Source organism: Balaenoptera acutorostrata, chromosome 19 (assembly GCF_949987535.1).
Source record: "Balaenoptera acutorostrata chromosome 19, mBalAcu1.1, whole genome shotgun sequence".
Lineage (NCBI taxonomy): Eukaryota > Metazoa > Chordata > Mammalia > Artiodactyla > Balaenopteridae > Balaenoptera > Balaenoptera acutorostrata.
Window position 1 is genome coordinate 4,701,547 of NC_080082.1, and position 26,464 is coordinate 4,728,010.

The 26,464-nt window shown below is 50.5% G+C and overlaps 1 protein-coding gene across 1 annotated transcript in view; it reads right to left on the bottom strand.

The window, feature by feature from the left end:
• The window catches only part of ATP2C2 (ATPase secretory pathway Ca2+ transporting 2), an 80,263-nt gene that overhangs the window by 7,140 nt on the left and 46,659 nt on the right, over positions 1-26,464 (bottom strand). The window contains exons 8-20 of the mRNA XM_057534404.1: positions 19,842-19,991; positions 19,687-19,755; positions 19,278-19,353; positions 15,059-15,125; positions 8,757-8,881; positions 8,511-8,608; positions 7,809-7,910; positions 6,549-6,638; positions 5,519-5,620; positions 3,586-3,742; positions 2,106-2,276; positions 1,223-1,320; positions 1,076-1,126 (exon numbers count right to left, since the gene is read on the bottom strand). Of these exons, the coding sequence (XP_057390387.1) occupies positions 1,076-1,126; positions 1,223-1,320; positions 2,106-2,276; positions 3,586-3,742; positions 5,519-5,620; positions 6,549-6,638; positions 7,809-7,910; positions 8,511-8,608; positions 8,757-8,881; positions 15,059-15,125; positions 19,278-19,353; positions 19,687-19,755; positions 19,842-19,991 (1,356 nt within the window). The remainder of the gene's footprint in view (positions 1-1,075; positions 1,127-1,222; positions 1,321-2,105; positions 2,277-3,585; positions 3,743-5,518; positions 5,621-6,548; positions 6,639-7,808; positions 7,911-8,510; positions 8,609-8,756; positions 8,882-15,058; positions 15,126-19,277; positions 19,354-19,686; positions 19,756-19,841; positions 19,992-26,464) is intronic.

Here is a 26,464-nt window from a genome sequence, read left to right on the forward strand (position 1 = left end):
CTTCAGATAGTTAGCTGTTTTCAGGAGCAGATTTTATGAGCCCAGATTCTTACAACTTTTCATACCTAGAAAAGCACTAAAGTCACTAACGGAGACATCTGCTCCTCGTGGCCAGGGGCAACCTTCTGCCAAAATGTGTGCATGACTGCAGTACCCCCTTCACGGAACTCACATACACATCCCACCCCCACACCTTCGGAGTGGTTCCTCAGAGCTGAGACGCCGTCTCCCCAGCTGTAGTCCTCATTTTGCCCCCAGTAAAACTTAACTCACAACTCTCACGGTGTGCTTTTTTTTTTTCAGTCAACAACCATTAACAAATAATAATCAACTCGTCCCCTGAATCCATGTGGTACCCAATAAGTATTAATATTTTCTTTGAGGAATGACTGGCACAGAGATTTACTCTGTAGAACTAAAAAACCCCAAAATAACACAAAAGAAAAACACAAGTGTTAAAGAGCAACTTTTCAAAGCATCCGTGTGCAGGAAAACCACACAGGAGTCTCTCGTTCTAGCACTTTCGTTTTTGATGCACCATCAGAAGGCACCTGCGGTGGGCCAGGCAACTGCCAAGGGCTTCACTGGCCCAGCTTCGTTTCTTTTTTTTTTTTTTTTTTTTTTGGCCACGCCGTGCAGCATGTGGGATCTTAGTTCCCCGACCAGGGATTGAACCCGCACCCGCTGCATTGGAAGCGTGGAGCCTTAATCACTGGACCGCCAGGGAAGTCCCCTGGCTTCGTTTCATCCTCTCCTGCCTTGTGAATTAGCTGGTGTCATTCTGTCATTCACATTATCCCCATTTTACAGATGAGGAAACTAAGGCCTGGAGTTAAATAACAGGAATATGCCAAGGAGCACCCGACTAACGAAGGCTGGCCTCTGCGTTTCTCCCTTGGCACCACCCAATTCCCGCTCCCCGCTTTTGGTACACGTGGCACGGGGCCCCCAGTTCTCCCCTCCCCAGAGGCCAGTGCAGAGGAGGCGGCCACCGCCGGGCCCTGGACCACCTTGTGAGCAGAGCCGCCACCGCCCTGGGCTGTGCCCTGAGGGACCAGAGAGGCACACAACTGACCTTGATGATTTTGAGTTTGTGCTTTGGGCTGGTCCTGAAGAAGACAGACACCTGGATACGGAGACGGGAGAGGGCCGAGCATCAGTGAATGAGGAGGTGGCACCTTCACCCCACGCCCCTCGGCGGCAAGCCTCGGGAGGACCCCACCTTCCCGACGCGCTCGGCCAGCGCGCCCTGCTCGGCACTTTCCACCTCTTCCCCGGACATGGCGCTCAGCTTCCCGTTGCACAGGCCGATGTTTCTTCCTGCAAGGTGTGGACAGTCCCTTCTGAGGGCCTGAGACTGTGGTCCCTGCACTTGCCCCTCACTCCACCTACCTGACATCAGGCCCCGCCTTGGCCACAGGGAGAAACAAAACCACGGTGGCCCCAATTAGAGAGCACCTGCTATGGTATCTGACCTTAATTCCATCCACAGAATGAACTGGCAACAAAGGCCTCTTATCCCCACTCTAAAGATGAGGAAACTGAGAGAGCGGTGACTTTCCCAAGGCCATAGGGCTAGTAAGTGCTAATACTGGACCTGACATGGTTCTTTCTGTCTGATTCCAGAGTCTGTGATCTTTCCATGGTGTCAGGCTGCCTCAAGACAGAGGGGGGGAGAAAACCAAGGTGTGGCAACCCTGCTAACAGTAATAAAAAGAGGAGGAGGAGGAAGGTGGCTAGCCCTCTGCTGATGAAAAGCCCGAGGGTCAGAGTGGCTCAATGATTTGCCAAGGGGACACCGCTACTGGCAGAAGCCAGACTGGAAGTGTGCACTGGCAATGACGCTGCCTGTGGAGATGAGGTGAGATCATGGATGGAAGGCCCCAGGACAGAGAATGTTCTCAGTGCACACGAGGTCTCTTCCTCTTTAGGAGAACCTGCCAACATTTTAGAGACAAACACCCACTCGGAAGGTGGGATGCTGGTCCTCGAACCTCAGAATCTCTTCCAAGCACGTGGAAGGTAGGTGCGAGCTCTCCTGACCAGGTCCCTCGAGGAGTAAGCACGGGTGGCGACCCTCACCCTCCACCCCATTCCCTGGTTACCTATCGCCAAGGCCGTCTCCAGAGCGTCTCCCGTTATCATTTTCACGGACAAGCCCGAATCAGAGAGAACGTGGACCGCCTCCTCCACGCCGGCCCTCGGAGGGTCGATGATTCCGATGAGACCCAGGAACGTCAGCTTCCCCAGCTCGGGCCCAGAAGCCAGGGCCAGCACTGCGGACAGAGCAAGACCCACAGAAGGTTGAGAAGATTTTCATCCCCAGTCAGCCCCAGCCCCACCGTGTCCCAGACCCTCTTATATCCGCGAGGGGCTTGGGCACTAAGTCCCTGGACCGCAAAGGGAAGGGACGATCTTCCCGGTGGTCGTCAGGCCCATGCAGGGCAGCGGCTCCCGACGGCTCACCCACGATGGAGAGCAGGGCAAGCAGCAACAACTTGCCCAGCGGGAGACGGACCTCTGTCCACTGGCGGTGCAGCCCCCAAGGGGAGTGGCCACGAGAACACCTGCGGGCTGGCACATAAGCGCGCATTTCTGACGGCCTATCTCTCATTGCTCTGCCCTCCTCTGTCATTGCCAGCAGACTCGGGGCAACAGCCATCAAGGTCAAGAAAAACGTGCAGGAGGCAGCACGGGTCAGAGGGCTCTGTGTCAGTGGCACAGAAGCCAGACCCGGCTCTCTGGGACAGGTGCTCTGAGAGGGGGTGGTGCGGGAACTGACCTTACTTTGTCACCTTACTGATACTGGAGGGGAGCTATGGCCAAGTTCCAGCTGTGACCCCTCAGTCATGACACTGTACCAGTGACGCAGGGGGCTGTGCCAGCGATGTGGGTACCATCCCCCCCTTTCTCAAAGCGACCCTCCCTGCCCTGCTCAGCTAAGCTCAGCTCTGTCCTGACATGTCCTCCCCTTACAGGCTGGTCAGTTTATAATTACTGTCCCCTGAAGGGGAAAACTAGGGCAATTGAAACCAATACAGCAAGCCAACGCTTCTCACTTTCCCCTGAGGGAATACACGTGTTCCAGAGTGTTTTTAGACATTTTCTCTGAAAACGGACAGGCTGACATATGACACTACGGGAAACATGAGGTTTAATGTTCAGCCCATCGGGGAAGGCATTGGCCCTGGTGCAGAAAATTGGAAATGGCCACGGAATGAAAAGTCCGTATTAATTCACAAGAGCTTTGGGTTTTGCTGACAGCGAGCTGTGAGCAAGACGACCAATCGGGAACATCATCGTTTCAGGGGCGGCCCGTTCACCTGTCTTAGAAAACTCGGAACCTCTTCTTGCACACATGAGCGGCGTCTGGGATAATGGGTGTCATCTGGCAGCTGAGATGGGTGGGGGGCGCCCTATCTTTCATCTGCCCAAGAGAGCCCACCCTGGCTTTGCCTGCATTAGCACCCTGCCTGACACCACTCTGACCATCACTGCGTTGACTTGGGACCCTGCGTTAATACACTTGAGAAGTCAGTGTTATGTGCAAACTTAGAGCTTGGGGCTGGGACCACAGGCACTGACCCCGCAGGCCGAGAGACCCCATCCTCTTCTCCTCCTGCTGGCAGAAGGCTCGCTGCTGGGGCGTCAGCGGCAGGGGGATACCCCCATGGTTGTACGTGGTACAGTAACGAATCACTTCCTCGAAGGCCCCCTTCATGAAGTAGATGTCTTCCTGCTCCTTGGAAAAGACAAGAGGGAAAAAATCGGCTGACACTGGCTGCTTCAGCTCTTGGTGACCGTCACCTCATCCACACAGAGATGTTCACGGCAGGGTTATTTATCCCAGACCGTCACTGTTCACCAATACAGGACAGGTTAGAGAAGTTACAGGAAATCCACGTGATGGAATACCTTGCAGCCCAGAGAGGGGTGAGGCCGATCTCTGACCCAAAGCAGGCCTGCCCTACATTGGGCTCCCTGGTTAATGTCACTCAGAGCGTCCACACGTTTCACCAACTGGTCATATCCCAGGCAGCGCTGTGCCTTTAAGTGTGCGACTGACCACTAGATGTCTGTTTCAGGGAGACTTCCAAGCAAGCAGGCACCGTGAACTTGGCTCATGAACTCAAATGAGCAGCCGACCCGTTTCCTGTGTATTTGTTCAGCTCCGTCTCCCCTAGACCGTAAGCTCCAGGTGCCTCGTCAGTGTGGGGTCACACTATAATCCCCGGCACGAGCACAGCGCCTTCCTGCTCACGGTGGGCAGTGAATGAACGTGTGCAAACTGACACGGAAAGCTGGCCAAGACATCATTTAAGGGAAAAGAGCAAATTACACACACTGTAAACGGCATGACCTTCTTTTGAAACTACCACCCCACGTGTTGCATTTGCACATGTAGAATCTGGAACACTCTATCTCTGACTGCGAAGGGGTGTTAGCGTGGGCGGGGAGTGGGTAGGGAGAAAAGAGGGGCAGAATTGTCGGGAGCTTCCATTTTTGAAGTTACATTTCTATAATTTTTTTCAATGAAAATATATTACCATTGCCTTTGGGGGGAAAATAAGATTTGAAGGTATTAAAACATTAAAAAAAAATCCAAAACCCCTCTTAAGCACCTGGAATTTATATGCCTGTCCACTCATGGCAAAGACCTGGGATAAGCTGGCCGAGCTACCCGCCACTGTGAATGAGATGGGAAATCTCAGCATAGGCAAGACGTGACAGCTTCCAGAAAGAGCAGAAAGTTTGGAGAAAAAGGTAGAAGGCAATAAAAATCTCTTAAAAAAAAAAGTTTTTTCATTGTAGAAAATCTGAAAAGCTACAGAAAATTTAAAAAGAAAAAAGTGGGGGGAAAACGTGGGCTGAGTCCCCACCCAGGCACAGCCGGTAAGAATTTGGTACCTGTTCCCCTGGTGGCCTAGAACCTATGTGTGCGCACACGTGCAAGCTCACTGTCTACACCGTCTACGGTGGATGCTGGGGTGTGTGTCCTGGATCCCCCTTCGGGATGACGGCTCGTTCCCCCGTGGTGACAGTTACATGAGATCATATGTGTAAAGAACTCAGCACAGGGATGCGAAAAAAGGACCCTAAGTTAGCAACGGGGTCAGTGTCATAGGTAGGAACATGCGGTCCCTCCGGTAGTAATTACTCAGTCATTGTGCTGTAGGCCAGGGAGTCTCGCACGTGAACTTGCATCAGAATCCCCAGCAGACACAGATGACTGGGTCCCAGCCCTGGAATTTCTGATTCAGTGGGTCTGGGGGTGGAGCCTGAGAATCTGCATTTCAAACAAATTCCAAGGTGATGCTCCTGCGGGTTCAGGGACCCCACTTTGAGAACCAGAGACTCAGATGGCGATCTCAGAAGAGGACCCAACGTAATCAAAGGTTTAACTGCCATCAACTGTATTTTCACCTATTTGGAAGCTCAGAGAAGTAGCCAGGAACTTTAAACTCTTCTGATGTCTGCACTTCGCTCTGCTGGAAAGGGGGCAGAGAGGCACACTCACCTCATTCTTGGGGCTGCATTGGACCGCCATCCACTTCTGCTCCGAACTGAATGGAATCTCTTTTTTTCGCATGTATGAATCTTTAATATCACTTAAGCCCATCTAGGAAAATAAAATGGGACGTTTTCAGTGAGTTATCCTAAACCAATCTCTACGCAAAGCTCAGTCCATTTAAATTATTCATTATTCAAACCACCTCAGGCAGATGAGAAATCCAAGCGTTTAGCTCACAGAGAAAAGCCATTTGCTTTCAAACGTCCCACCCGAAAAGAAATCTCTTTTCTCTTGTCCCAGGGGCAGAGCCTGATGGCCTCTGCCACAGCTTCTAGCTGGAACCTGTGCGGTTTCTGCCGGGACGAATGTTTCAGACTTGAAAAGGCGGCAAAAGGAGCCCTGGGAAGTGGGGTGCCTGTGGTCACCACCTGGGGTCCCTGCCAGGCCTCACATTCACTCGCTCTTTGATGGCTTTCAGGCCAGTTCCTTGACAGCTCTGAGCCTTGGTTTCCTCAGTTGTAAACCAATCCTAACCTGTGCATCCCATTGCCCCCCAAGGGGTGAAAATGGGTTCTTAGGGGGTGAAAAAAAATCTACTCCTTTTATGTATAAAGCACAGACACCCATACAGTACAGGAACAGATGCATACTACTGGGCTGACAAAAAAGTTCGTTTGGGTCTTTCCGTAATATCTGCGGTATTAAAATCTCATGGGGGGAGTGATTAGGGAAAACAACATCTAAAAAGTCTCCTTAGGGGAGTGTCATCTGTTGCACTGTGTCCCTCAAAGACATATGGAATGTGTAATTCCCCAGTGCCTGCCAACAGGATCTGATTTGGAAATAGGGTCTTCGGAGGTGTAACGAAGTTCAGATGAGGTGGCGAGGGGGAGCCCATGCCGGTATGACTGGTGTCCTTCTAAGAAGAGCACAAGGCCACGTGAGGACCTCCCTCACGCAGACAGGACCTCGAATTCTGCTGCCAGTGTAGCTCCGAGTGAAAGAATTCCCCACGCAGACCTCACAGACCTCCTACCTTCATGGCCAGGGCCATCAAGGCGCCTTCCGTTGGCTGCCCCATCATCGCGTTTTTTCTGATGATGGCGTTGTTGGCGACACAGCCTGCCTGGAAGGAGAGGTTTCCGAAGGTCGTTTGTTAGTATTTGGAGCTGCACCCGCCGGGGTCCCGGGCTTACTCAGGCACGTGAAAAGGTCCAGCCCTGAACGCTGGACCCATTTTCTGAGCTGGGGCTGGCGTCAGGGCCAGGGACAAGTTTACTCTTCAAAATACATCAGTCCCCGATCTTCAAAATCCACACGATTAATATTTACTGACTCTGCTGAATGTTGGTCGTCACAAAGCTGTCATGAGGAACTACAGTGGGAAGGCAGGCAGACTTGGGGGGGTCACGCGTGTGGGGTGATGGCCAGTGCCCACTAGTGGGGACGGGGTTTCTGATTGGGGCGACGGAGCGTCCTGGAATTAGATAGCGGTGATGGCTGCACAACCTTGTGAGTATACTAAAACCCACTGAACTGTACACTTTAAAAGGGTGAATTCTGTGGTGTGCGACCTACATCTCAATTTAAAATAATAACTGAAAAAAGAGAAGTAGAAACAAATGGACAAAAAGAGCACGGGGGTGAATCCCGGCTCCCTCCCACTCACTGAGGGACCTTGGGCACTCACGCTACCTCTCTGAGCCCCCGTTCCTTTTTTTTCTTTGGCCGGTGCTGTGCATGCCGGCATGCTGTATCTTAGTTCTCCAACCAGGGACCGAACCTGTGCCCCCTGCATTGGGAGCACGGCGTCTTAACCACTGGACCGCCAGGGAAGTCCCGAGCTCCCGTTTCTTAATCTGCACAACTGAGATAATGGGACGGCCCTCTCAGGGCTGTGTTAATTGTCACCGTGGAGGTGGGACCTGCGCGGAGGGGATGGTGGTCAAACTTCCCGTGGGGAGGGGACGTGAGCTCCTGCGAGGATGGGTATGGCTCACATTACAAGTACTGATGGTCACAGCAGGCAGCGTTCATCCCGTGCTTGTTTCCCAACATCCACGGAGCCCCTTCCCTGTCCAGCAAGCAAGGGGGGAGGAAGGGGCTCCCAGCTCTTCCCTTACGTCCCATATTTCCATCTGTATCTGGGCCGCCGTGACAACCTGACCCCTGGGGCGTGGCCCGGTCATCACCGAGAACCAGTTGGCCCAACTGCTGTCTCTCTTTCTGGAGAGAGTCCCCATTAGCTCTGTTTTAAATGCATGTTTACTTCCACGGTGGCGCTTTTGACACTTACCTCCACTAATTTCCCCACTGAGACGTTGGAAAACTGCTTAATGACTTCCTTTGAGGGTAAAAGACAGACAGTCCCTTGGCCGTTGTAGCCAACTCCACTGACCTACAGGGCAAAGGCAAAAAACGGGGTGTCACTAGGAAGCAAAAAGACGCTTCCCCGGTTGACCCATATCCCTTTCTGGGGATCCATTCCCAAGGTCACGGTCCCACCACGAACACGTCTTCAAGCATGAAATGTCCCCTGCAGGATTACGTATTAATCAGATACCTCACCAAGTGCCGTGCTTCAGTAAACTGCAACAGGGCATTCTTCAGCCAGTAAAAATTATGGTTATGAAAACCAAGTATTAGCATACAAGGGTGCTTATGTTATAGAACCGGGGCGGGCAAGCTCTTTCTTGTAGAGCCGATGGCAAATAGCGTAGCCTTTGCAGTAATCTCTGCTGCGATTACTCTGTGGCTGTGATATGACAGGAAACACGGACAACGTGAAAAACAAGGGTGTAGCATCGTGCCAACCCGAGGGTGGTGCCTTCCATCCGTCACGTTACTCGCTGCTATTTGTAGCAAGGAGATTGTCCGATAACCCATATTTGTTTCTTCCTTACTGTTCTCTGGAAGATCCCGTGTGCTTTCTCTGGGAAGGAAGGGGTCTGGCAGGGCACAACCTGGACCTGAACCTTATAAATTCACACGGGCTCACCTCAGCGTGGAGCCCGTCAGACGTCACAAGTTGGGTGACAGTCATTTCATTGGCAGTCAGAGTTCCCGTCTTATCGGAACAGATGACGTTGCAGCAACCTGGCACAAGAAGACACCAGAGTTTATAGGAACAAGAAGTCGTCACCACCAGCTCTCAGGCTTAGGAAACACCCAGGTTGAATTATCACGGCACTGAAATGCCCATGCAGTCCAATTTGTAAGAATCCAACCAGCTGGATTCCCTCACCTAAAGTCTCCACGATCGGCAGCTTCTTCACAATGACCCGCTTCCTGGCCATCCGCAGCACTCCCAGGACCAGCGTAACTGTGACGACGATGGGCAGACCCTCGGGAATGGCGGCCACAGCCAGGCTGGATCGAAAAGGCCAGGCGGATCACCTCTAGCACGCACTTAACGATGACGTGAATCCCAACTGGCGTTGGCAACGTGTTTACCCGGTGAAGCTTGTCCGTGGTTTCCCCACCTTCTCTGTTCTATTCTGTGCTCCCAGTCCCATGACACACCTGCCTCCTTCTTCAGCATCCACTGCTCTGAGCTTTCCCCCTGCAAAACCCTGCTTTCCTACCAGACATCCACACTTTAGTGTGAATTAGTCTGTCCATTGTTTTGCCTATTTAAGTGCTTTTGCATTTAAATTGTTGTCAGCTATTAGAGACAAAAGTCTTGGGCCCTATGAAAGCAATTTCCGGAATCAGGCACTAAGTGGGAAGTGGAATTACTAGGTTCAGAGGGTCCTCCCTGGGTCCCCTGAATTTTCCTTTAAATTGGTCTAATGGTTTAGACACTTCCTGTGAGAAAACCAGACAAGGAAATAAAAGTTGGGGGAGGTGAAGTGGCACGGCGACGCCTTTGCCTAAGCAGGTTGTTGTGCTGTCTGCTCATCTGCTTAGGACCCCCCCCCAACTCTTTCTGTACCACGTGGCCCTGCCCTCCCACAGCCAAGGTTGATTGGGTTAGAGGAGAACATGTGACTCGAGCTGAACCAATGAGCTTCTCCCTTGGGAATCTGCATTGGGACTGAGCACAGGATCCCCTTCCTGTGGGCAGGGTCTGTGTCTTGCCAGTGACCTCAGGCCGATGGGGGAGGCTGGAGAGTGGGGGGCAGACTGTGCAGAGCTGTGGGGTGAGCATTACCACGCCACGCCCCACCGTGGTTCACCCTTTGCACAGCACGGTCCCGCAGGTAGTCAGTAAATATTTGCTGAGTGAACACACAGCAATGAGTGAATACATTGCAAGTGCAAGAGCCCGGACCCACCCTGGCCTAGCACATAGTGAGCGCTCTACGTAGGTTGGTTACTAATCAGAAAGCCCCGCCACCGAGGATGACCATTCAACCGAAGCCACGCGCGGCTACCGTATTTCATCAGATCTAAGGCGCTGCTGATTGGGAAGGGCACCATTATCCTGTGCACCTCTCAGAAAGGAAAAACATGCTGCCCATTAACGGTGCCGGGATGCTTTCTTATCACCTCACTTGTGAGAAGCAGTCTGACTTCAGGGAAGGTAGAAGGTGAAAAAGAATGTGTCTCAGAATCAAAGAAATACGGTATATGAATGGCGGCCTTTCACCTGGAGACCACGGAGCATTCAGCGGTAAGTTATATAAACCAAGGTGACGGAATTTGGTCAAGGGACTGTGCCCGGTTTCTACGGTGACAGCAAGAAGGCTTCCTTGGTTTTACGGCACAGGCTGACAAGGCCAGCTAAGCAAACATTTGCAAAGGGTTCTCACGGGCACTTTCCTCCTACATGGCATGAGAAGGGCATTGTGTGTGCCTGGAGGCTTTCATAATAATAAAAAATTAATTGGCAAACTCATAAAGATTACAATAGACCAGGAAAAGCAAGTAGACCTTGGGTCAACTTGAATGTCGCTCAAGGCAGAGGGAAGTAGGATCAAGTTTTTAAAAGAATGATTCTCATGCTATTTATTTTGGAGAATCTCTTCCTCACCAGCTTTCCTGCCATTTCTACCTTATGACTGAGAGGTTTTGAGTGATTTTCTTCTGCTAAAAACTGAAGAACCCCATCCTTTCAAAGTCACAAGTGAAATGACCAGACTCAGTTTTCTTTCCATTGCAAGTTTCCCATGGACCGAGCGAGTGGGATGAGAGAGATGAAAGCGGCTGTTAGACAAGAAATCAGAAACGACCTTGGGGAAGTAGGGATGCGGTGGACACAGGAGCCTTTTCTCTTACTGACCTGGAAATATTTCACCGACTTTTTGCCTCATGGAACTTCCTGTGGTTTACAAGATGGGATGGAACGCATCCTTGTTTGGGGGAGGTTCTCATGCATCACGGCCTCTGAGAGCTCTGCTTTTTCGGGGAGCGCCTCGTGGCTGAGGCTCCACCCTCGGCCACCACCCCCACCTCTGAAGACCTCGTCACCCGAGCCTTCTTTCCGGGGCTCCACCTTCTTCCCTAGCCCCGCCTCTTGCTGGAGCCCCGACCAGGGTAATTGTAGCCATGGCCTCCCTGCTCAGAGTGATGCTTCCTGAAGCGGCATCAGCAGCGTCCCTGGGGAGCATGTTAGGAATGCAGAATCTCAGGCCCCCCCACCCCCCAGACCCACTGAGTCAGAGCCCCGGCAATCTGTGTGGGACAAGCTCTCCCAGGGACCCTTGTATGGTGAGGTTAGCTACGGTCAAGTCCAAGACCCCCTGCTCTATGGCGTCCTCCTCTTGCAGGAGGCCCCGCCCTCACCTCAAACTCCACCGCCCACAGCGCAGCCAGCAGCCCACTCCCCTGTTCCCTCAGAACAAGCCAGGGTTCACACCTCCCATCACCATCCCAAGAATGGCCAACTTTTCATCTCTCTGCTCCAGAAGAATAGTAGAGATGGCCTGGCACGGCGTGTTGAGAAGGGTTCTGAGGATGTGATTAGAATTCAGACAAAAAGGGGCCCGTGAGTTTCCGCGTGATCAGCCCCCTAATCTACCCCACCGTCTGGTCTTATCACCCAGCCCGACCACAGCCTGCCCACCCCCCGCTTCCGCAGATGCGCTGGGCTCGCTCCGCCTCCACGCCTTTGCCCCCGCCACTCCCCTGCCTGAACGCCCTGCCCACCCTAGCAGCATCTCTCCAGCTTCAACTCCTCAGAGAAACCTTCCCCGGCCACCTTTTCCGGCCACATCCCTTCCCGCCTCCCTTTTAATCTGTCTCTCAACCATCGTTTCCTTTGTAGCTTTGATCGTAAGTTGTGATTATTTTGCTAACATTCACTTAAATTGTTCACGTTTACTTTCCCCACCAGCCTGCAGATTCCGTGGTCCAGCTCCATCAGCACTGGACGATGCAAGTACATAGTAAACAGTTGCTCAAGAAACATGTGTGGGGCAAATAAGCAAACCAAGTGCCATGGCCGGGGAGGGTAGGGAGAGGGAGAAGAGTCCCTGCCCTGCCCGGGAGGTGGCCAGGGGCACTGAGCCGGACCCTGGCTTTGCATCAGAATGCATGGGGTTTGCAGTCTGTCTCCTCCACTCCCTGATCCTGTAACTACAGGCAAATGTGTCGGCCTAACCCTCAGCTTCTCGATCTGTGAAATGGAGACCAGCCTGCCTCACGGAGCTGTGCCTCGATGCACGAGGTCACGTGCTCCTCCCGAGCCCTCCCCCCTCCTCCACACGGCAGCAACAGACCCTGGCTACGCCCCCTTCACTTTCTCGAAGATCCTAGAACCGCCTCACCTAGCTGGTCAACACTCCGACACTGACACGGAGGGATAAACGGCCATCGAAAGCTCCGGGTTCTATTTTCTTTTATACCATTCACGGCACGTAACTCAGGATATAAAGTCAGGAAACCCCACTCGACTTGAGATCATGACCTCGTCCACTCCAAAGAACACCTTGGGCTCTGTATCTAGAGCTCTGCAAGCCGTCTGTTGTGGCCACCACCCAAATGTGACGATGATGATCTGGGTGTGTTTCAGGGAAAAGGCCTGAAATCCAGCAGGAACATCTGTACAGCACAATGGCCTGATTTTCATGGTTCCAAAGAGTTCGGGGGGAAAACCCAAGCCCTGGTATCAATCCATTTATTTATAGCTTATTTAAGGTGAAAACCTAAAGACAATTGCTGTTAGGGTACCTTTTCTTTTTATAGTCAGAATTAGTCTGAGATGGCGTTTTCCAAATGTTTGCCATTTGTATTTTGCTTTTTGTCACATAATATTCTAACTGCATAATATTCTTTAAACCAACTTTTCCTTTTTCTTTTTCATGTCCCCAGGATTTGGCATTAATGAGATTTTGTTTTTTAAGGAACGGCAAAGCTTCTAAAACCAGACACAGACTTTTCCAGCTTCCACTCATTCACAAAATAGTCACTGAATACTATTAAAATAGGATACACACCTGCCCACAGGTGGATTTTGCTGGCCTGCCTCTCAATGCACACAGGGCAGTGTGATTAAAAAATGAGGCATTTGAAAGAATGTGTGTGTATATATATATATATATATATGTATATATATGTATAACTGAATCACTTTGCTGTACAGCAGAAATTAACACAACATCGTAAATCAACTATACTTCAATTTAAAAAAGTGAGGCATTTGGAATTTTAAAAGGCCTGCATTTGAATTTCTTCTATTGCTAATTGCCAGGTAATGGTGTCCACTCATTTTTACACAGACAGACTTGACTCTGTACCAGAGACGTGTACACTCAACCCCCTAAAGCGAGGTTCTCTTGCCCACACTGGCCGGCGCTGGGGGAAGCAGCACCCCACAGCCTCTGTTCCGCACTGGGATCCATTGTGAGGTGCGTCTCTGTAATTTACTGTAATGACAGTTACAACATGGCTGTTTGCAAACAGTTTACTTTTTATATATAAATTAGAAAGGTTCCAAGGATCCTTGTAATAACGGCTTTCCTAATTACCTGCTTTATGTTTTATTTATTGAGATGTAATTCACGTACCATAAAATTCGCCCTTTTAAAGTATATAATTCAGTGGTTTTATATTCAGAGTTGTATAACTATCACTACAATCACTTTTAGAGCCTTTTCATCACCCCCAGAAGAAACCCCATAACTGTTGGGGTCCCTCCTCGTTCCCCGACCCCAGCGCCTGGCAGCCACTAACCTACGTTCTGTCTGTATGGATTTGCCTATTTGGGGCATTTCATAGAAACAAAGTCACATGGTATGCGGCCATTTGTGTCTGGTTTCCTTCTCTTAGCCTCACGTTTCTACGGCATCCACACTGTAGCATGTGTCAGTGCTTCACTCTTTTTTTTAAGCATCTTTATTGGAGTATAATTGTTTTACAATGTTGTGTTAGTTTCTGCTGTACAACAAAGCGAGTCAGTTGTACACATACATACATCCCCATATCCCCTCCCTCTTGCGCCTCCCTCCCACCCTCCCTATCCCACCCCTCTAGGTCATCGCAAAGCACGGAGCTGATCTCCCTGCGCTATGCGGCTGCTTCCCACTAGCCATCCATTTTCCATTTGGTAGTGTATATATGTCCGTGCCACTCGCTCACTTCGTCCTAGCTTACCCTTCCCCCACTGGCTTCACTCCTTCTTGTGGCTGAATAATACTCCACTGTATGCTGTTTATCTGTTCACTACTTGACGGGCATCTACGTTTGTTTACATTGTGGGCTTGATGTACTAAGTATATATTTTTGCTCACCGACATTACAGTAATCTTCCACGTAAGACCTGAACCATCTTACAGACAACAACACAAGGGGGGGGTCACCCTGAGGAAACCGTGAGGGGCCTGACATGGCTCCTCCACGTCCCCGATTACCAGCTGCCCTTCCGCTGGGACGTGGCCCGTTAGGGACAATCCCCAGCACCCCGCGTCCCCGAGCAGCCGCGGAAAAGCTGTGCAACTTCACGCCCCTGCATAGAGCCGGCCTTCTCCTGCCTGCCTCTGCTTCTCCACTGGGACCCAGGGTGGGGCGGTCGCTTATGGGCATCACCAGGTGGGGGAAGGGCAGGTTCCCTGGGCTTAAAGTCAAGGCCCCGGTCCCCAGCCCTGCAGTCAGCCGTGTGGCCTCGGCTACAGGTTCTCTGTCCTCTCCTGCAGCCGCCTCCATAAATCAAGGGCCGAGTTCCCAATGTGTAACGAGAACACGCACCCACCGCACGCTCCGCGTGGCTGCAGGCGCCTGCGCAGGGCATCCTCACCGCACCCCTCGGAGGGCTGACATCACACCCGTTTACAGAGGAGGAAAAGGAGGACCAGTAAATGAAGACGCTGGGCCGGGGTCGCATGGCTAGCAAGTGGCAAAGGCAGAATCTAAACCCGGGTGGGCTGGCTCTGGAGTCCGCGCTCAGCCAGGAAGACCCAAACCCACGGGCCAGAGGGGCAGGGACTCCGAATCGTCAGCTTTCATCCCTTTTGCAGACATTCACTGGGCACCCACCTGCCGGACAACGTGCTACAGGGAGACTGTGGCTTAGGGGGAAGGGCTGCATCTGCCCCACGCCACTCCTGCCCCCCAATCTCCCCACCTTCTCTTGTGCACAGACGAGGGGGGATGGCCCAGCGCCCTTACCTGACCCCAATGGTGAACATGCTGAGGAGGTGCTTCCCTTGCAGCCAGCCCGTGAACATGATCAGGCCTGGGAGGAGATAAAAACATACATGTATGTATGTATGTATACACACACACACACGCACACACGCACGCACGCACGAGTATGTCCTCCAAAGGACGAAGGCATTCCAAACTCATTTCCTTAAAGAGTTTCCAGTAATATAGACACAGGACGATTATGAATAACCTCAAACACGTGCCACCTCTCCCCTTTTTCTTTTTAAGAAAGAAACTCCCCTGCCTACGAGAAAGAGGATGGTTTTACTTTTTCAGGAGAGGATCAAGCCAGCTCAAGTAAAAGAAAGAAACAGCCAACCAGTTTATTTGGGGCCGTTGGCAACATTTCTGTATTATTCCACAAGTTCCCATGGGCTGCACGCCCCCAGGACTTGCCCCAAGGTGTCTGCAGTGCTCCCATGATGCACAGATGGGCCGCTGTCTCTTGACTGACTTTATCCTGCGTGTTCATGATTAAATACATTCCTTTTTCCATTTTTCTCCTTCGTCAATCGTTGACCCAACGTTTCCTAAACGCCGGGCACTGTGCTATGCATGGGACACAGTCAGTCAGAGATGGACCCTCCAGGCACAGGAGTGGCATGAGTCACGCTGGGACCCGTGAAGATGCTGAGATGTTCTGACAATGGGGAAAAGTTCAGGGGCCGCCAGGCGTGGCCTCAGTTTCCTCACCTGTAAAGTGGGGACAATGACCACGTCTTCCTCGAGGACTTGTTTCAGGATGTAAGATGTGACAATGCACTTGGAGTGCTTAGCACGGCTCCTGGCCCACAGTAACACCCAGCCGTGAACTGCTGGGGCCACGGTTACCGGACAGGTGAAGGGAAAAATGTGTGAGGTGAGAGGAGTCGCCTGTTGACACGTCCTGGGAGACTTGCTGAAAAGCATCAGCTTTGTTTTGCAGGGAAAGGGGAGCCGGGGCAAGTTTTCTGCTGGGTAGTAGTGGTGTGTGTGTGTGTGTTGGGAGTAGGGGGGTCAGAAGATCTGATTTATTAGGGGCTATTTTCATACTATGTATCTTTCTAATTTATTTATTTATTTATTTATTTATTTTTGGCTGCGTTGGGTCTTCGTTGCGGTGCGGTGGCTTTCATTGTGGTGGCTTCTCTTGTTGTGGAGCATGGGCTCTAGGCGCACAGGCTTCAGTAGCTGTGGCTCGCGGGCTCTAGAGCGCAGGCTCAGTAGTTGTGGTGCACAGGCTTAGTTGCTCCACGGCATGTGGGATCTCCTGGACCAGGGCTTCAACCCGTGTCCCCTGCATTGGCAGGCGGATTCTTAACCGCTGCACCACCAAGGAAGTCCCTATTTTCATACTATGATTAGCAACAGGATTCAGTAGTCAAATAAAATCTTAGCTGCAATCCAAATGAACCCAGATGCAAAAGACTGGGGGTGGGGAGGGAACTCTATTAAAAATAGGGGCAGGGCCGCACCCACCAGGACCCGCCCCTACCCTGGGGGCCTCCCTGCAGCAGGAGGATGAGCTTGTTCACCAGGGCTCACAAGAGCTGACCATGCTCATTTCTTCCCAAATCCACGTTCAGTAACTTTGCACTGGTAGCTTGAAATGGGCGGCTGTGAGTATTGACACCGTGGAAAGTGGCAAACACCGCTTTCCGCTGGTGCCCGCTGTTCCCCTGAATCTCCTCCTTGGACCCTTTGAGGGTTCAAAATTTCCACTCTGCCAGAGCAGTTCTTAAAATATTCATTAAAAAGAAAAAACGTCTGAATGGTGTCATGGGCCTGGCCATGGACATGCTGATTTACTTTCTAATTTAACTTGAGGAATAATGGCTTATACGAGGCAATGACCTTGCAGGACCTCTGACTTGGATTTTTTTTTTTTTTTTTAAAACAAATTTCATCTTGTGGAAAGGCCTGCTAAGAGCATCTATTTGACAATGTGCCTTGAAGCACATCTACTTGGTATTTGCTCTTGGGGCCATTATTACAGCCCAGTCTCCTTCTGGCAACCCCAATGTCTAGAGCAGGTGGTGGAAAGCTTTTCATATAACAGATCAGATAGTAAATAGCATCGGCTTTATGGGCCATATGGTCTGTTACAACTCAGCTTGGCCGTTGCAGTGTGCAAGCAGCTATAGATAATATGTGAATGGGTGTGGCCGTGTGCCCATAAAACAGATTTGTGAACACTGAAATTTGAATTTCATATAACTTTAGTGTCATAACATATTCTTCTTCTTTCTATTTTTTTCAGTCATTTAAAAATGTAAAAAAAATTCTTGGCTTGTGAGCCACACAAAAACAGGTGGCAAACCCGATCTGGCCTGGGAGTCACAGTTTCCATCCCCTGCTCCAGAGTGTAAAAGGGTCCTCTGGCCAGCTGGGGCCACGTGGGCATCCATTCTACCCCAGAAGCCTGATCAATGTAACCCCGAGGATGGCAGGTGAACGGCGATGCAGAGCCACTTTCCCCTCCTGCGTCCATGACAGACGTCACTAATCCATCACAGTTCTCTGCCACCAAGCCTGAGCATGGCCTCCAAATCCTCTCACAAGCACAGAGCCCCCTTAGCTGTGATCAGACTTGGCAGGTTAAGATAAAACCCGTTTTCCGTAACTGCTCCAGGACAAAATAGGGTGGAGAGGAGGGACGAGGACATAGAGCTACTTGAAAACAGTAAAACTACTGACTGAGCAAAGTCTGAGCACTAAATCCAAAGTTGACATTTGGACAGGAGACTGGATACTAGAAGGTTGGGATGGGGTGGCCAGGGTGGAAAGGGTGGGCAGGTCTGTCCCCAGCATGACAGAATTGAGAGCTTTGACTTCAGACCATATCCTCTTAACACTTTGCTAAATTTACCACCTCTTACAAGTTGTGAAGGAGTGGAGATACCTTCCATGCCTTTGAATCTACCCTTTCCTCTGTCTGGAATTCCCAATCTCTTCTTTTTTTTTTTTTTTTTTTTCACTTGGCAAACTCCTACCCATCCTGCAAGACCCAACTTAATGTCACCTCCTCCTGGGAGCCTTCCCAACTCTTCCATGCAAAATTAACTGCTGCTTTCACATTTCATATTTGTTTAGGTGTCTCTCTCGTATTTCCCTGGGGCCCTTCAAAGGGCAGAAGCTGTGTTTGACTCATCTTGATGGCCCCAGAACCTATCATAGGGTCTAGCATGTCATAAGATACTCACTAAATGAATGAATGCATCTAGATGCCCAGAAGCACGACAAAACTGCTGCTAGGAGGGACAGAAGTTTCTCCCAAGAACTTTATCGGCTCTACAGTTTAGCCAGATTCTCTAGTACTTCCTCCCATCACTGCTCATGCTATGAGCAGTGGTTGGTTGGTTTGTTCCTTTATTCACTCGTTCATTCAACCAACATTTATTGAGAATCTACAGTGGCCCAGGCACTGGTTGATCCTGAAAGCTGGGATCGAAGGACACAGAATCAAAACCAGAGCTGGAGACAGCAGGAAGGAGCAGGTGAAGGGACCAGGGCAGCCCCATGGGGATCTTCAGGAGTAAAGACCTGAATTTAGCTCTGCAGCATCCTGTGGATGCTGTTTGATCTGTTGCCAAAGGCCAGGACGCACAAGCCCAGGCACAGCCTGTTTAGTAGAATAGAAACATGGCTGGGTGCACCACCAGACTACATTTCCCAGTCTCCTCTGCAGTTAGGTAGGCCATGTGACTTCACTCCAGCCAATCAAGAATAGGCAAAATTGATGACATCACTTCCTGGTCCCTGCCTTAAAAATTTCCCCCCAACAAGCCTCCATATTCTCTCCTTCCCTACCTGCTGGCTACATAGAATTATGGCCCTCCTCCCAGGACCTGCAGGAAGGCAGAGCAACAATACGGTAGGGGCCTGGGCCCCCGAGTCAGTGTTTGGAGGTGAGCCATCCAGGAAAGCCATTTCACCAGGAACATGCCCATGGACTGTGGTATGGGCAAGAAATAGATTTTGACCATGTTAGACCATTAAAATGCGGGGACTGCTTGTTACAGCCATTAGCTTGTTCTGATAGAGAAACCTCTTGTTACTGTCCAAGAACCTCTGATCCCAAACCCCAGTTCTCACCCAGGTGAGTAGCAGGGTATTTGAGAAACAGCTGTGGGTGCTCAGGACGGCTCCTTCCACACACCCCACCCCCTCTGGGAACCCGTGCAGAAACTGCTTCACCCACCAATTATGCCGAATGAGAAAAGTGTCAATTGCTTCCCCAGTTTGTCCATGCTTTTTTGTAGAGGAGTTTTAGGCGTCTGAAAGGATGAGAACAATGGGTTTGTTAGATGAGATCCCAGCAGTGTCCCCCGGCTTCTGCCTGGATTTTTTAATGTCTTAAGCTGAGTGACGATTACACAAGGACACATATATAAAAATTCATTGACTGCTACATTTCAGATCTGTGCATGTCACCGTAAGTTATATCTTGACAAAAATCCGAATAAATGTTTTAAAATAAAAATTTTGAAAAAGTGTACTCACATTAATCATATCATCCTTATTCCCAAGGAGTACGCGGGGCTGGTGTCACCAGCTGAGAATCATCTCAAACCCCAGCTTACAAAAACCCAAAGCCCCACTGCCCTCACCTCTTCAGCCTGCATCATCTTAAACACTTCTCCGAACTGGGATCTTTCTCCTGTTCCGATCACGACGCCCTGTGTTTAGGAGAGAGGAGCCTGAGTTCTGAGGCTGAAATCCTGCAGGTGAGGGAGGCCAGGGCCCCCAGGCACCCGGGGCTTACCTGTCCCTTCCCGTACTGCACCAGGGTCCCCATGAAGACAATGTTGCTCAGGGTGGTGAGGTCGCCCGCGCCCGTCAGCGGGGTGTCCGTCTTACTGCTCGGCTCGGCTTCTCCCGTGAAACTGGACTCGTCCACCAGGAGGTCTGTGACCTGGGGGAGCAAAGTGAGAAGGCGTGGCATCCGCTCTCCCATCTGTGAGCTGGTTTTCAAAGCCCAGAATGGTGTCTAGCACCTTAGCGTCATTGCCAACAGACAGCAAACAGGAACATGCTGAAAGCAGGAAGCGAGTATCAGAACACAGCCTCAGATGCCTCCAGGAAACAGAAAAGCTTTGAATGTACGGCCCCTTTCAGAAAGCATAAAGGTCTCGTATCCTATTTTAACATTATTTTAAACTTTAATAAAATATTTTTTAAAAACTTAGGCAATGGTTAAATTAGAACATCCCTTTCAGAGCATCCTGTCTTTCCCCTAACACTCCACATCCCACCCACCTTGGAAGGTCCCGTACAATCTGTGTAGTCTGAGAAGCAGTGAGCCGGCTTATGCAGTGACCGCCTAAGGTCATGTCAACACCCAAAACACATATGCGGGCACAGATACGCACACACACCCAGACGTTTCCAGGGTGACACTTCCAGAGCACCTACCATGCGCCAGGCCCAGCGCGGAATACTTCACAAGGCTTATCTCTTTTTTTTAAATTTATTTTTTATCTTTGGCCGCACTGGGTCTTTGTTGTTGCGCGCAGGCTTTCTCTAGTTGCAGCGAGCGGGGGCTACTCTTCGTTGCGGTGCACGGGCTTCTCATCACGGTGGCTTCTCTTGTTGCAGAGCATGGGCTCTAAGCGCGCGGGCTTCGGTAGTTGCGGCACGCGGGCTCAGTCATCGTGGCTCACAAGCTCGGTAGTTGTGGCGCACGGGCCCAGCCGCTCTGCGGCATGTGGGATCTTCCCGGACCAGGGCTCAAACCCGTGTCCCCTGCATTGGCAGGCGGATTCTTAATCACTGTGCCACCAGGGAAGCCCGACACAAGGCTTATCCCTCAATCCTCACAGCCTCCATGAAAGATGCTATTATTTTCTTCTCTCTACATTTGGGGTAACTGAGGCATGGAGTGATTAAGAAATGTGCTCAAGTTGACACAGCTAGTCAGTGGCAGAGCAGAGGTCTGAACCAAGGCGATGGCTCCAGAAACTGCACTCTTAACCACCTTGCAAAACTGACCACAGGCCCAGTAGGTATCATTCAAGAGGTGAGTCTCCTGCGGCCAGAAGTGTGCCAGGTACCACGGAGGACATGCCAGGCATCAGGGTGGGCGCTGCCCCTAAGGACCCTCTCATTTAAGCAAAAAAGAGCAACTGAGAGAGAGACGCCATCTTTCTGCAAGCTCACAAGAGAACAATTAGATCAGTGTTTCTCAAATAGGGGTCTGTGAGTGCTCTATAATTTCCAAATTTTACAATTCAATAACAGTCTTTAAAAAAATAGTCACACTGCCACGGGACCCCAGTCCCTAAGGTTGACAGGGGTCACCACTTGCCTAGTAACGCCCATCTCCCCTTCCCCCTTCCTAACAGAACCCCATGGTGCTGGGAGCGATGATGTGACCCCCAGCGCACCCCAAACCCTGTTTCCCAGCTTCCCTGGCAGCTCACGGTGTCTCCCCGTCTGGACAATGGGATGAGTGGTCTTGGGGAAGATCTCTGAAGGTGGCTGGGCTGACAGGCCCTCTTTGCCCTCCCTCACCTTTCTCCTTCTCTCCACCTGGGCCATCGTTTTCATGGCTGGAGCTCCAGAAGCTCTCTTACAAGCATTAAAACGATGACCACACCCCAAGAGCGCAGAGTGGGGGTGCGCTTCGTTCCATGGTGGAGCTGCCTTATTGTCTCTGGACACTCCACTCTGGGCTCTCATCATGTGAGCGAGGAATAAATCCCCGTTCAAGCCCATCTAATCTGCCTTAATCGGTTACCACAAACGCAACTACAAACTGATCTAGAGTTTGTGTTTGTGTTTTTTATCCCCAGGACATCAAATGAGCTCGTGGGGCAGCTCCTCACCCACAATGAAAGAAGAAATGGGAGAAGTGAGTCACCCAGCACCACCCGCTGCTGACTCCACAGGCCCCAGGCAGCAGAAACTGGCTCATCTCCATGGCAAGCAGAGATTTAGTTTCCAAGGCACTGTCTAATGGGACATGATAACAACAGGAATAAGTTGTAACTTACTTACCTTGAAGCACAAGGAATTTGTACCTAGCTTGATGTTTGTTAGATTTAAGTAAGTAACACTGTAATAAAAACAATAGACAACACTGGAAGGGAACCCCTCCACTGGCTGAGTTTGAGAGACGTAGTTAGAACAGCCTGCTGTCCTAATCAGATCTAATCTGCCGCAGAAGGTTTGGGAAACAAGAGGGTGGAGTGTCTGGTGTGGGGAGGATGAGCTGGAGAGCTTCCTGGAGGGTCTGGGACGTGAAACAGGCCTTGAAGGATGAGCAGACATTTGGTGGGAGAATCAGGCAGGTCTTTAGGGATGGAAAAGAAGGCAGGTTGGAGAACTGCCGGTGGGTGAACTGAGTAATAACAAGCTTCATCAGAGCAACGGAGAGATGGGGGCAGGTAAAGAAAAGACCGCTCATTTCCCAGCAACCCACCAGCACTAAAAGGACAGAAGCCCAGCGCGCTGAGCACTGGTGCCAATTCATCCCCTCTGGGGACAGGTTCTTGGGAGTAGACAGAGGTGGGCACTGTCCCAGGTGCTGAAGCCACAGTGGGAAGGAGAGCTGGCCCCGCTCTCAAGGGGCACTGATTGGAAGAGGGCACAGGCAAAGAGACAGGAGGCTTGGTCCACCTGGGGACCCATGTGGGGGCCAGCATGACTGAAGCAAGGATGTATGGAAGGTGTGGTTGGAACCCAACTGTGTTTGGCATTGGTTAAGAAATTTGTATAATTACCTTGTAAGGAATGAGGAGCCATGAAAAGTCTTGAGCAGAGAAGGATGGACATGGGGGAGATATAAAAAAACGATGTTAGACGTTGGAAGAGGCAGGCCAGTTGCATTGGGAGGGGAAGCATACAGTCCAAGGAATAAAGGCCAAGTGAAGCATAGCAGGGCTCGCAACGAGGGGGCGGGAGTGGGCATGGACAGAAGAGCCAGACAGAAAGAACAAGGAGACAACGGGCAGCAAGTGGAACTAAGCAGACAGGTTTATTTGTTCTGTTTTTAATTCCAGTCTTTACACTTGTACAAGACTATCTGAACGCTAACTGCATGCCCAAGAGCCCCCCTGTACCTCCATTCTGGTTTCCCAGTGGACCCACGAGGGCTAGAGACTTCTTAAAGTTATTTTTTTTTTAAATCATATTTGCAAATCTGTGATTTGGGAAGCTTTAGTTTTTCCGTTTATACAATGGATGAGTGAGTTGTTAGAACATCATTTTCCCACTTGTGTCTTGGGGAACCCTCTTTCACAGGGAGTTAATTGGTGCGCTATGGAGAAAGGGTTCCATGGTGAAAAACATTTTGGGAAACATGGAGTTAAAGCCAGTGAACTGGTTCTCCTTAGTGCAGGACTTTTCAGGGCCTTTACTATGCAAATAGGTGCTGAGACTCTCCAAGTGGGGGAGATAGTATGTGGATCATCTTGTGGGGTAAGTTTTGGGAGACACTGGGCTGGAAGGTCGCCAAGTCTCTTCTCGTTCCAACCCTAACCTCTCCAAACACACAGAGAACCGCATAAGCAGAACTCATTTTAACCATCGGTTTTTGCTGGTTAAAGAAACACCAATTAGAATATAACCTGCTCGCCCAGTTTCTCAATTGGTCAAGTCAACGAGACTTTAGTAGATGCCTATTATACACCCAAAGAATTTTAAGTCAGACTCTATTCCAAGAAGTTTGGAAATCAAGTTCTTGAAACAAACAGAGGGTGATTAAGTGCTAAATAGGACGGTGCTAAGTTACAGTACAAGAGAAACTCAGAGAAGAAATACTGCTGTTGATGGTATGCTAATGCTGATAAACGTTTGCTGAGTGCTTGTATTTTCTCATGCAACATTCACAATTATCCCATGGAAGAGATGCTGCTCTGATCCCACTTTACAGATGAGAAAACTGAGGCTCTGAGAGCTTAAGAAACTTGCCCAAGGTCCCAAAGGCTAGGTTGTGTCAGAGATGAATTCTAGTGCATTTTCTTAGCTCAGGCTTCCGTCCTCTCAGCAGAGTTAGGGATGGGGCAGTGGGGCGGGGCAGGCCAGGCTGTGAAGAGTCAGAGGGCGGAGTTTAGTCTTGAGCCACGTGGCGTGGGGGCCACTGCAGCTTCCAGGGCAGTAGGAGGCCCATGAACACAGAGCCTGGGGAGAGGACCCTATGAGGGGATGCTGGATGGATAAGATGGGGGGAGGTTCCAGCTGGAGTGACAGCAGCGGTTGCCCAAGCATGAGGATCTTTCACAGAAAGAACCCCATTAATTGGCAACACATTAGAACCTGAGGAAACAGACCTCAGCCAGCTGATCAAGGTCAACACCAGCAGTGATGGGTCATGGTGACAGCATGAGCATGCACCCTTGATGGGACGTGAAGAGAAGGCCCTGGTATCTCTAGGGTCTTCTTCCCCCAAACCCAAGTCTAAGCATGAAAAAAGTCTAATCAGACAAGTCCCGATTGAGGCACATTCTACAAAATACCTGACCAGCCCTCCTCAAAACTGTCAAGGTCATCAAAAACAAGGCAAGTCTGAGCAACTGTCACAGCCCAGAGGAGCCTAGAGAGACATGATGATTAAATGTAACATGGGACCCTGGAACAACAACAAAAAAAGGGCATTAGGGAAAAACTAAGGCAATCTGGTAAAAGTATGGACCTTAGTTAATAATAACTTGCCTCGATTGGTTCATTAATTGTAACAAAGGTACCCTACTAATTTATGATGTTGACATTAGAGGAAAGGGTGCGGGATCTATGGGAATCCTCTCAACTATCTTCTCAATTTTTCTGTAAATCTAAAATGGCTCTAAAAAATAGTCTGTTTTTCTTAAAAAGAGGAAAGGAAGAGAGAGATGAGACACAGGTGCCTCTCTGAAGGCAGATGGCCAGAGAAGCAGGAAGAATGGGGCGCGGGGCTGGGAAGGGAAGGGGACACAGGTGCGGAGGTGGGTGTGGGTTTGGATGTATTGGAATGGAGGTGGGCAATCTGTCCATCTGTCCATCCATCTCCTACGAGGGGCCAGGCATTCTTCTGGGCCCTGGGAATCCAGCAGGGCCGAGACAGACAAACTCCCTGCCTTTGTGGAGGGACTGGCAATAAACATGAAAGCAAACAGACATTGGAAAGAACAGCAGGTACGCAGGGCGGGGGGGCGGGGTGATGCCTCAGGAGAGGGGTCAGGGGAGGCCAGTGAGAAGGGGTCAGTGAGCTGAGACCTCAGGAATGAGAAGGCCTAAGTCATACTGGTGGAAAGTGGGTTCTGGTGGCAGAAATGGCCCTTCTGCGTGAAGACGCACTGCGGACAGTTGAAAGCATCAATGCGCCTGGCTTCTAAGTCAGGGCTGGGCATACAGCTTGGGCCTCCTCTGCCTAGAACAGCTGATTCATGTCCATTCCAGGACGGCTCAAAAGCCACTGCCTCCAGGAAGCCCTCTGTGACTGCGTTGGGCCAGGCAAGTCTGTCCTGTTTGGGAAACCCAGAGTTCCCGGTGCTTTTCCCTCAAGCCCCTGCAGCAATCATTACCTGTCATGAGTAGATGTGGTTTGTCTGTCACTCTGGGCAATAAACCCATGAACACAGAGATCTCGTCTGTTTTCTCCACTGCCTCCTCAGCACCCAGCACAGTTCCTGGCACATAGTAGGTGCTCAAGAAATATTTGTTAACTGAATGAGTGATGAGGATATGGGGAGGGGTGCCCTGAGGCAGGGAGGGAGGGCAGAGAGGCTTAGAGGAGGGCTTTGAGTGTGCTGGGCTGAATAATAGCCCCCGACCATCCGATCCCCCAAAGACACCCAAGTCCTAATCCTTGGAACGTGTGAAAGTGTTACCTTAATGGCAAAAGAGCCTTTGCAGATGTGACTGAATTAATGACCTTGTGATGCGGAGATTACCCTGGATGATCCTGATAGGGCTTAAATGTCATCACAAGGGTCCTTGTAAGAGGAGGATCAGAGAAGTGTCTGAGAGAAGGAAATACAAAGACAGAAGCAGCGGTTGGAGCAATTTGAGGCCACAAGCCCAGGAATGCGGGCGGCCTCTGGAGGCTGAAAAATGCAAGGGAACCAATTAATAGCTTAATTGGTTAATTGGAACCAATTAAGAGCTTAATAGCGGATAAGAATATTCCACTGTGAGTAAACAAAGCTACTGATTGTTCAGTGGAGTTGCAAAAGGACAAAAAAGGAAATCTGTAGAGTGTTGGAGGCTGGCAGCCTTGAAAAAAGTCCTCGTGGTGGCAACGACCAGGTACAATTTAATTTGACAGAAGCGGGGCAGCAAGAAAACCAGCTGGAGTAGGAAAGGAGCCATTTGGGGTTTAAAAAATTGTTTCAAAGAACTGTTGTAGAGCCTGGTACTGATCAACAGTAAAATCAATTGCGGATATTTGTGACTTTGTCCCCCCATCAG